This window comes from Rhinatrema bivittatum, chromosome 9, assembly GCF_901001135.1.
Source record: "Rhinatrema bivittatum chromosome 9, aRhiBiv1.1, whole genome shotgun sequence".
In the NCBI taxonomy this organism is placed as follows: Eukaryota; Metazoa; Chordata; class Amphibia; order Gymnophiona; family Rhinatrematidae; genus Rhinatrema; species Rhinatrema bivittatum.
Window position 1 is genome coordinate 54,362,318 of NC_042623.1, and position 10,758 is coordinate 54,373,075.

General features: G+C 46.6%; 1 protein-coding gene across 4 annotated transcripts in view; it reads left to right on the forward strand.

Annotated features, from left to right (window-relative positions):
• DUS4L (dihydrouridine synthase 4 like) overlaps positions 1–7,778 on the forward strand; it is a 30,377-nt gene extending 22,599 nt beyond the window's left edge. For all 4 annotated transcript variants that reach the window (XM_029616905.1, XM_029616908.1, XM_029616907.1 and 1 more), the window contains exons 6-7: positions 3,099–3,325; positions 6,021–7,778. In XM_029616905.1, the coding sequence (XP_029472765.1) occupies positions 3,099–3,325; positions 6,021–6,268 (475 nt within the window). In that variant the 3' untranslated portion in view covers positions 6,269–7,778. The remainder of the gene's footprint in view (positions 1–3,098; positions 3,326–6,020) is intronic.
• Positions 7,779–10,758: the final 2,980 nt, after the last annotated feature.

The following is a 10,758-nucleotide window of genomic DNA, read 5'->3' on the forward strand; positions in this document are numbered from 1 at the left end:
GGAGGCCTATCTGCACATCCCCATTCATCAGGAACATCAGCGCTACCTACGCTTCAAAGTCCTGAACCTTCACTACCAGTTCCGGGCACTACCCTTCGGGTTAGCCACAGCACCCCGGACGTTCACCAAGGTAATAGTGGTGGTGGCGGCAACACTGAGGAAGGAAGGAATCCTTGTTCACCCCTACCTGGACGATTGGCTGATCAGAGCAAAGTCACTGGAGGAAAGCCGCCAAGCAACCAACTCTACTGGAAAGCCTAGGATGGGTAGTCAACACAAACAAAAGTTCCCTACAGCCCTCACAGTCGCTGGAATACCTAGGAGTCCGATTTGACACCAAAGAGGACAACATCAGCCTGACCCCCACAAGGAGATCAAAATTGTGGAACCGGCTACAAACCTTGCTGGACGATCCTCGTCCCACAGCATGGAATTACCTACAAGTCCTCGGGCTGATGGCATCCACACTGGAACATGTGCCATGGGCGCGAGCTCACATGAGGCCCCTACAGCACTCACTCCTATCACGGTGGAGCCCACGGTCCCAGAACTACACCGTACCTCTATCACTCCTGGGCAGAGTTCGGACCCAGCTACGGTGGTGGCTGCAGGCCAGCCACATGAGCCGGGGATCAAAACTATCCTCCCCAACCTGGACTCTACTCACCACAGATGCCAATCTACGAGGATGGGGAGCACACTGCGAGGAACTAACCGCCCAAGGGCAGTGGAACGCAGAAGAGGCGGGATAGAACATCAACCGCCTAGAAGCGCGAGCAGTCAGACTAGCCTGCATGCGGTTCGTCCACAGACTTCGAAACAAAGAGGTCAACGCCACGACAGTGGCCTACATCAACCGGCAGGGGAGAACCAGAAGCCAACAGGTGTCCCTAGAAATAGACCCCCTGATGGCGTGGGCGGAAGCAAACCTCCAGGAGATCTCCGCCGTCCACATAGCCAGGAAAGACAACATCACGGCAGACTTCCTCAGCAGGGAAAGTCTAGACCCAGGAGAATGGAGGCTGTCACCCACAGCCTTCAAGATAATAGTGGATCGTGGGGGACACCGGACATGGACCTTCTGGCAAACAGATCCAACGCCCAAGTATCCAGATACTTCAGCCGCAGGCAGGAACCGCAGTCCCAAGGGATCGATGCCCTGGTACAGCCCTGGCCCCCGGGGACTCTATTATACGCCTTCCTGCCGTGGTCCCTACTGGGCACAATCATTCACAAGATACACCTACACAGGGGACTAGTTCTTCTGGTGGTTCCGGACTGGCCAAGAAGACCCTGGTACACAGACATGAGAAGACTGCTGGCAGGGAACCCCCTACCCCTGCCCCCACACAGGGACCTGCTACAACAAGGTCCGATCCTCCACGAGGACCCAGCTCAATTCTCTCTTACAGTCTGGCCATTGAGAGGGCTTGCCTGAGAAAGAACGGGTACTCAGGGGCGGTAATCGACACCCTCCTCCGAGCACACAAATTCTCCACATCACTAACATACATAAGAATCTGGAGAGTTTTTGAAGCCTGGTGCACAACATCAAACCACGCTCATTCACAGTTCCCGTGATCCTGGAATTCATACAGAACGGACTACAGAAGGGCCTGTCCCTCAACTCCATCAAGGTACAGGTGGCTGCCCTGTCATGCTACGGCTCCAAGAGCGAGAGTAACAGCATAGCCTCTCACCCGGACGTGTCACGCTTCCTGAAAGGAGTCAAACACATTCGCCCACCACTAAAGTGGCCGGTACCTCTGTGGAATCTCAATCTCGTTTTGGACTTCCTAGCGGGAACCGCCTTTAGACCCCTACGAGGCCTGTCCCTGCGCCTGTTAACCTTGAAGACTGTGTTTTTGCTGGTGTTCAGCCCGCCGCATATCGGAACTACAAGCACTGTCCTGCCGTGAGCCGTTCCTCAGGCTCACCTCGGGTTCCATCCAACTACGCACGGTCCCCTCCTTCCTCCCCAAAGTGGTCTCACACTTCCACCTTAACTAGACCATCTCGCTACCAACGATGGATGGCCGGAAGAATTCGGAAGAAGCCCGTAGTCTCCGCCACCTCAACATTGGCAGACTCCTATCCAGATACCTGCAAATGTCCGAGCCCATACGAAAAACGGACCACCTTTTCGTCCTTCACAGCGGAAAGAGACAAGGGGAAGCGGCCTCACGGGCAAACATCGCCCGCTGAATCAAGGAAGTAATCAAGGTGGCCTTCGTAGAAGCTGGTAAGCCACCACCTCTACAGGTCAAGGCCCATCCTACCAGAGCCCAGGCAGTAGCCTGGGCAGAAACTAGAATGCTGTCACCTGCTGAGATCTGCAGGGCGGCTACATGGTCCTCCATCCATACATTCTCCAGATTCTACCATCTGGATGTTCAGGCTCGGGAGGACACAGCATTTGCAAGGGCAATACTAAGTGGGTCACGGGCAGCCTCCCACCCGGATCGGGAGTAGCTTTTATACATCCCATTGGTCCTGAGTCCATCTGCTATACGCTAGGAAATGGAGAAATTATTTACCTGATAATTTTGTTTTCCTTAGTGTAGACAGATGGACTCGGCATCCCACCCTTGGCTGCCGTCTCGCAGGGCCCTCAAATGTTCAAGGGTAAGCCATGCTTTTCAATTACCTAGGGCATCCACCCTGCCAGGTGTCGACGCTTTCCAGTTGAGTACACTGGCGGTTTCCAGCTATAGTCAATCAACCAGTTCAAGTTAATCAAGTTAATCAAGTTTAACATTTAACCAAGTTATGAAGTTATCCAAGTTAAGCAAATTATTAAGTTAATCAATCAGTCAGTCACACAATCCACAAGGCTTTTCGAGGAGAATACTGAAGAGCTGCACTTCCTGCAGGGGTATATGTACTAGGGGCTGACGTCTGATTGAAATCTGATCCGTCTCCAACTGCTAGCAGGAGTACACTATACCCATTGGTCCTGAGTCCATCTGTCTACACTAAGGAAAACTAAATTATCAGGTAAGTAATTTCTCCAATATCTAAGAAGATGTTCTATTTTTAAATTCAGTTTTTGCAAAGTGACCAAAAGATCAGCTAATTCATATGTGCCTGGATTTCAGGATTCATGATGATTTAACCAGGACTGTAGATCTCTGTCGGAAGGCTGAAGCAGCAGGAGTTTCCTGGATTACAGTCCATGGCAGATATGTAGAAGAAAGACACCAGCCAGTACACTATGATGCAATTAAAGTAATAAAAGAAAATATGTCTGTACCTGTAGTTGCTAATGGGGATGTTAGAAATTTAAGAGAGGCTGAAAACATACATCAAATGACTGGAGCAAATGGTAAGTATATAAAAGAATGTTTGCCTTCTTTGCACAGTAAACAAAGGGAACATTATATGTATTTAGCAACTGTTTACAAGTTGTATGCAGTTTAGTTCCAATTAAGTACGGTGGAGTCTATCTAGTAAAGATTTTTTTTCCATATTATGCCAATGGAAAAAACACTTAGGGGTAGATTTTAAAAGATGCGCGCGCTCCAAGCCGCACTGCCTTCCCCCGTTCCCTCCCAGGCCGCTCCGAAATTGGAGCGGCCTGGGAGGGAACTTTCCTATTCCCCCACCCCACCTTCTCTTCCCTTCCCCGCCCTATCCCCCCTACCTTTGATTACTTCTTTTTTTTTGTTTTAAAACTTACTTCAGCCCTGGGGCTGAAGTAAGTTGCGCACGCCGGCCAACTGCTGGCACGAGATCCCTAGCCCAGTGGCCGTGAGGAGACCTCGGGCCACGCCCCCGGACTGCCCCTTTTGTAAAGCCCCGGGACTTACACGCGTCCCCGGGCCTTTTGAAAATCCGGCCCTTAGTACATAGAGCACTAGTTCTTGCCATAGGGCAGGAAACTGAAATTAGGTCAGAAGTTAGGTCTTGATCAATTCCCCTGCTTTTTGGAGTTCTAAAAATATGTTGTAATATCCTGTTTTTTTGAAGACTTAACTGTGTACGTGTATCTATGCCTACGCACACACACACACATGTTTGTTTATTAATTTAAGGCCCCATTTTAAAAGGCCCGCACATGTAAAAAACGGGGATTACGCACAGGGCCGGGCCCTGCGCATTTTACAAAGGGCCGGCCACTCGCATAACCCTCTTTACACGCAGAAGTGCCAGAGCAAGTAAAAGGGGGCAGGCTGGGACAGCGCCATTAGACGCTGTTCTGGGAAGTGCACGCCGGCAGCCAGCCAGCGTGCAAGTTTACTTCTGCTCCTGAGGAGCAGTAATTTTATAGAAATAAAACAATTTGGGATATCTAGGTAGAGGTTAGGGATTGGGGAGGAGAGGAGAAAGGAAAAGGGAGGAAGGTTAGGTGGGGGGGGGTAGGGAAGTTCCCACTCAGTCAGCCCTTTAATTGTAGCAGACTGGGAGGGAACTGGGAAAAGGCCAATTGCTTCACCACGCATAACTGGAAAATCCCACCCTTGCACACGCATTGTGAGCTGCCCACACGTGCATGCAGATGTTAAAATCCGGCTCGCATGTGCGCGCAGACACCGTATTTTATAAGATGCGCGCACTTTCATAAAATGATCGTGTCCATGTGCATGCGCGCGCTCATTATAAATCTACTTTTTAATTAGCTGAAGAAGGATCATATTCAGCTAATTTTTATATTATTTCAACAAGCATTCTTACAAACTCAAAGAATTCAAATTTCTCCAGGAGCAATATGGCTGCTGTATTACATTATCAGAGGCCTGTGATTCAGTTTTGACAGATTTTTTTCCCAAAAGGGCTAACTTGCAATTGTCACCCTGTTCACCAGGATGTGTGACATGGCTGGGTTTTTAAGCCAGTGTTAAGATAAGTTAGAGAGCAGAGGTTGAGAAAATATGCCATATTGACCCTACAAAACTTTAAGGATGAAAAGAGATATGTCTATATCATGTCTCCCTGTCCTTTGTTTGAAAACCCCAACAACTGCTGAAATTCAGCAGTGAGTATAAGTGAAGTTTGGGGATCTTCATCTCTCCAGTGCAGAATTGCAAACACAATAAAACTTTTAGAGCAGGAATAAGCAGTTCCAGTTCTGAAGTGCCAAAACAGGTCTAGTTTTCAGGACATCCACAATGAATATGCATGACGTGTATCTGCATATTCTGCCTCCCTTGCATGCAAATATCTCATGTGTATCCATTGTGGCTATCCAGTCTTGCTTGTGGCACTCCAGGACCATAGCTGCCTACCTGTTTTAGAGGATGCCCTTCACTCCACACACTATCACATCATTTGATGAGAGTAGAGTAAGATCTCACTGCTAGGATTCCAAAAATATACATTGTTATTGTCACAAATCTTTTAAACACACTCTGTTATAGCATTAATATAATGTGCTGAAAGCAAAATTATGCAATTTTACTTTTATGATAAAGGCATGTTAACTTCCTTTTCACTGCTTACCTATTTCCATGAGGTTAGAGCACATTTAAAGCTGTTCTGTCATTGGTTAGTGTCTTATGGCTGCCAGACTGTGCATCAAAGGAGTTTGTCACATAGTCACATGGTGCTGTCTGACAAACCATAGTTACTGTTATAAAACGTGCTGGAACACTAGAGCACGCATTTTTGCTTTTTAAATTGAAATAATTCAGTGTTTAATCGTTTCTTACACTTCTACTAGCGACATTGAAATTTCAGTGAGGCTACAGTACCCCGTGATGGCCAATAAACATTGAAACTGCTTTGCCGCTCGTCAGCGCTTCTTGCTGTCTGAAAATCAAATGATTTTGAGGCATAGTCATACCATTCTGGCTGAAACTTGCAATGTTTGATGTTTCTCTTTCTTTTTTCATGATACATCATAGAAAGGCCAGGAAACTTACCTCCCTGTTACACAGAGTACAGGTTTCTAGAGCACTCCTGTTTACTGTACAGTTTCTTTAGCTCTTAGTTGCCATCTTTCTAGCTCTTCAGAAGCAACGGTGTTGTCACTTTTTAAACTCTCTTTGCCTGACACCTTTTATCGGATTTCCCATTTGAAGGTGTAATGGTTGCCAGAGGACTCTTAGCAAATCCAGCCCTGTTCGCCGGGTATGAAGAAACACCTCTAAAGTGTATTCAGGACTGGGTTGACATAGCCCTTGAACACGGAACGCCTTTTGTATGTTTTCATCATCATTTAATGTACATGATGGAAAGGATTACTTCAAAGCAGGAAAAGCGAGTTTTTAATGTTTTATCAAGCACGTCTGCCGTTTTAGATTATCTGGGGGAGCAGTATAGCATCTAACAGTTTTTTAAGAGAATGTTTTAAATAATGTGAAATATAGTACTTTTATATTTTTAAATTTTCTTTGAAATATATTTTATTATGGAGTTAAAGGAAGGATTTTACTTCGCAGTTTAATTGTTCTATTTTGAGTACCTACTATCAGTTTTACTTCAGGCAGGAGAAACCATTCTCCATTATCTGTACAATTGCTACTACACAGTGTTGTAGCCTTTAAAAAGAATAGCAAATTACTGAAAAATAGCCCTAAATGGGTTTATTTTCTTCTCTAAGCTGCTGCTTTCAGCACTTAAATCCACTGACCAGACCCGCTGATAGGTACTGATGATATTTTAGGATTGAATTCAAAGATTTTTTTCATGTTTTCTGCTGATGCAGTTAGCAGTGTGGCCTCAGTTGGTGTTTTTATGTGATATCTAGTCACAAATAAAGATAAGCCAAGCAAGCCGTTGCAGCAGTAACCTAAACATGAGCCTTCGGTTCAAGGCTGGGGAGTTGCTAACCACATATTGGAGGAGCCATGCTTGAGCTACAGAAGTTGCACTTATTATGGACAACTCATGCCGAATTTAAGATTTTGGCACCCACAGGCAGAATGCCACAGGGGCACCTCTTTGAAGGCTTGCATGCACACTGCCCTAAAGCAAGCAGAAACAGGCTTCTCTCTGGGCTGGATATTTGGCACCTTCAAAATGTGGTGCCCTAGGCAGTTACCTAGGTTTCCTTCGCCTAAATTTGGACCTGCCCATGCTAGGCCAATAGATGAGTTGTTTCAGCCCTGGGTCAGCTGAGAATCATGATAATAGTGTAAATGGCACTGGGAGGTAAAGGGGATAAGAAGTTCCATACAGAAATAATGGAACCTACTTTCTGGGATGCTCATACAGGCATATAAATGTCAGAAATACCCTGCTCAGGCTTTGCTTGTACCCCGTGTCTGAAAACGCACAAGTTCTTGTTGGGGGACGAACACACACACATGGTGTTCTCACAAGTCTTTTTCTTCCTTTTAAGATGCGAGTTATGTAAGAACACTAGGATTCAAGAATGTTTTACAAAGAATTTTAATGCAATCATTCCAATGTCAGGGAGTTATTTTAGTGCATTATTAGCATGTCTATATTTTACAGATCTTCCATTACAAGAATGATTGTTTGATTTTCCATACATAAAAAGGTCAAACATTCATCTGGCACCCTCACTCATTCTTAATGTACTCTGTTGCAATGAAAAATTATAGAACTCTATCATTTGTCAAAGAATTTGTAATATATGGACGTAAGAAAGGAGCTATGACTGTAATCATGAATACCATAGCCTCTGCATCTTAAGTCTCATCCTTGTAGTTTTTGTAAGTTGTTTGTTTGTTTTAGCACAAACAAATCTAAATCAAATAAGACGCATAGTTATAATTTTGCAGGTAAATTATATTTTAAACAGATTGAATCTATTATTTGTTCTTGCTATTATTTTGTATTTGTATTCAATAAAAGCAGTATTTCATAAACTTTTCCCTTAGTGTTTCGAACTCCCACAATGAAACCTTGAGGGTGGAAATGTGCTATTTTGATTACTTTTGTTTTAAAGTGCATTTTTAGTATTGTTTTATGTAAGAGCATGTCTGTCTCTCCACGACTGATAACTTTTGAACCATTCATCCAATTTTATTCCAGTTTCTACCACAGATAATAAAATACCAGGTGCCCTCCCCAGCTCACATTTTTCATGTGTTCTCAACACCTCTGACATGTAGAATCCCTTAATTCTCGTACCTATGGAGAAATAGGCAGTTCAGTTCATTTGGAATCTCACAAAAGTCAGCACATTCTGATGTCATTGAAGATTTTTTTTATTAAATGTATTTTCATTGAAAAGCCTGAATAACAATTATTGTTTAAAAAGTTGCGCCATACAACGATCATAGGCTATTGCTCCCATGCAAGTTTTTCTATCATTTTCATTCCAAAATAAGCATATTAATTTTATCTAATAACACCTTCCTGAACATACCCAGATCAGTCCAGAAAAGTGGGTTGTGTATTCCTACCAGCAGGTGGAGTCAGAGAACAATTAGAACTTTGGGCACTGCTATATAACGAGAGTGGCCACCTGCAGACACTCAGTATTTCTCTGTCTCCAGCGGGTGGTACAGATGCACATCTGCAGTCTTTAGTTATATTTTTTATTTAGTTAGTTTGAATTTAATTTTTTGATTTACGGTCGCTTCCTGAGATGTTAGGCGCCTTCGTGGGCCATCCCTCAGTAGAAGCCGGGCGTCCGGGGAATTGAGTATTCCTGTGGCGGGTTTTGCCCGCCACAGTTCACTGTCTATCAGGGGCTCCTGGCTACTCACCACCGTCTCTGCTACAGCTGCTCCCTTGTCTCCTGCAACAGCTTTTCTCTGTGTTTTGGTAAAGTTTAATTTAAAAAAAAAAAAAAGCTGTTTTCACTGCAGCTGACTGACAGTCTTCAGTGCTGAGGTAAGGAGAGGTGCAGGAGAGACCAGGTCTTTTAAGGCCAGCCAGGGAAACTGTCAGCAGTGATCCCCCTCAGCTCCCAGAACTCCGGGTCATTTTCTGAGGGCAAGGATGAGTTTTCTCCATGTGCCTCGTTTACTCACCGCTTCCCTGCTGGGGGCCTTGCGATTTCACTATAGACAGACTCCTTTCCCACGGCATGGCTGTGCGCGGTTTTTTTTTTTCTCCTCAGCCAGTAGTCTCTTAGCCCGCAGCATGAAAAGTTTGTTTTTCTGGTCCTGCCTGACTGAAATTTTCTCTGCGTCACGGCTCCGAGCATTTCTTTTTTTATTCACGCCCTTTTCTATTTCACTTCAGACTATCAGCGCGCTGCTGCAGATGGGACTGAAAACAGAATCGCAGACCTGCCGCGAGTGTGGGTCACAAGGCCAGGCGTTAGATGCGGCCTCCTTATGCGCAGCGTGTTCCCCGGGGTTAGAGGACTCTTCAGGACTTCTTGCCTCCTCTCTCGGGAAGGGAACGTCTGTCTCGCCTTCGGCTTCGCGGGAAGAGGATTCTCCGCCTGTTCTAGCCCCGGTGAGGGAAGACCTCACCGGGGGAACTGATGATATCACCCCAGCTGACTCTCCAGTGGGGGAGGGGGACCCAGAGGGATTTTCCCCAGAATTTGTCCTCCTTATGCACCAGGCTTTCCTGGCAAGGAAACGCTTGGCGGTAAAGCTGCCCGGTCTCCTGAGACAGGTTCGGACCCGCATTAGAAAACAGGTCGGGGTACGGACCCTCGTCAGTGCCTCTCTGATCGGGCTCACTCCACAGGGGATTCTCTCCAGGTTACGTGAGATCCGATCCCGGGGTCTTGGCTGACGCCGGCTTCTGGGGTAGTAGGGGCTGCAGACCCGGATCTGCGGCTGGATACTGATGATCCGGATGAGCCCGATGACCCTCCTGCGGAGGGGGTTGACCCCAGCGTGCTACGTTTGTTCAAGCAGGATGAGTTAAGACCCCTTATTCCCCATGTCCTTGAAGTTCTGGGACTTAATGTTTCTCAAGAAGAGTCTGACAACGAGGGCGTCAATCCAGTCCTCGACGGCATTAGGGGTCCCACATCTTTTCCTCTACCTAAGAAGGTTTGCAAACTAGTGACCCGGGAGTGGGAGACTCCGGATTCCGGCTTGAAGGTGGGCAGAGCTATGGCAAAACTGTACCGTTATCATCTGTTTTGGATTTACTGAAGATTCCAAAGGTGGACGCCACGGTCTCAGCAGTCATGAAAAAGACCACTATCCTGGTTGCTAGGGCGGCTGCCCTTAAGGATATGCAGGACCACAAGCTGGAGATCCAGTTGAAGCGAGCATTCAAAGTTGCCGCGCTAAGCCTTTGGGCGACGGTTTGCGCTAGCCTTATGCATAGTGCCTGTCTGTGTGGAGTCAGCTGCAGGGGCCGGTACAGGCAACAGTGGGGCTCTACAGTCCGCCCACCTAGAAGCAGGCATCGCTTATGTTGCAGATGCTTTGTATGATCTGGTGAGGACCTCGGCAAGAGGTATGGTGTCCTTGGTGTCAGCACGGTGTCTCCTCTGGCTGCGAAATTGGGCGGCAGATTTGTCCTCCAAGTCCCAGCTTTGTAATCTACCCTTTAAGGGCAAGCTCCTGTTTGGGGAGGATCTGGATCAGCTAGTAAAGCTGCTTGCCGAATCTAAGGGCAGTCGGTTGCCGGAAGATAAAAGATCTTCTAAGAAAGTCTTCCCTTCTCGAGCTAGGTTTCGGGACTCTCGCTGCTTCAGAGCGGATAGATACTCCGCACCTCTTGCTTCTAAACCTGCATCGGGGCGCCAGCAGTCCTTTTGAGGGGGGTTGCCGGTCCGGAAGAGATTCGGGACATCTTGGTGCAGGAAGTAATAAAAACCCCCAGTAAAGCCACGAGCACCTATTCCATCGTCGAAGCTGTCGGAGGCAGATTATCCAACTTTTACACGGAATGGACAAGAATTACATCAGACCGCTGGGTCTTAGA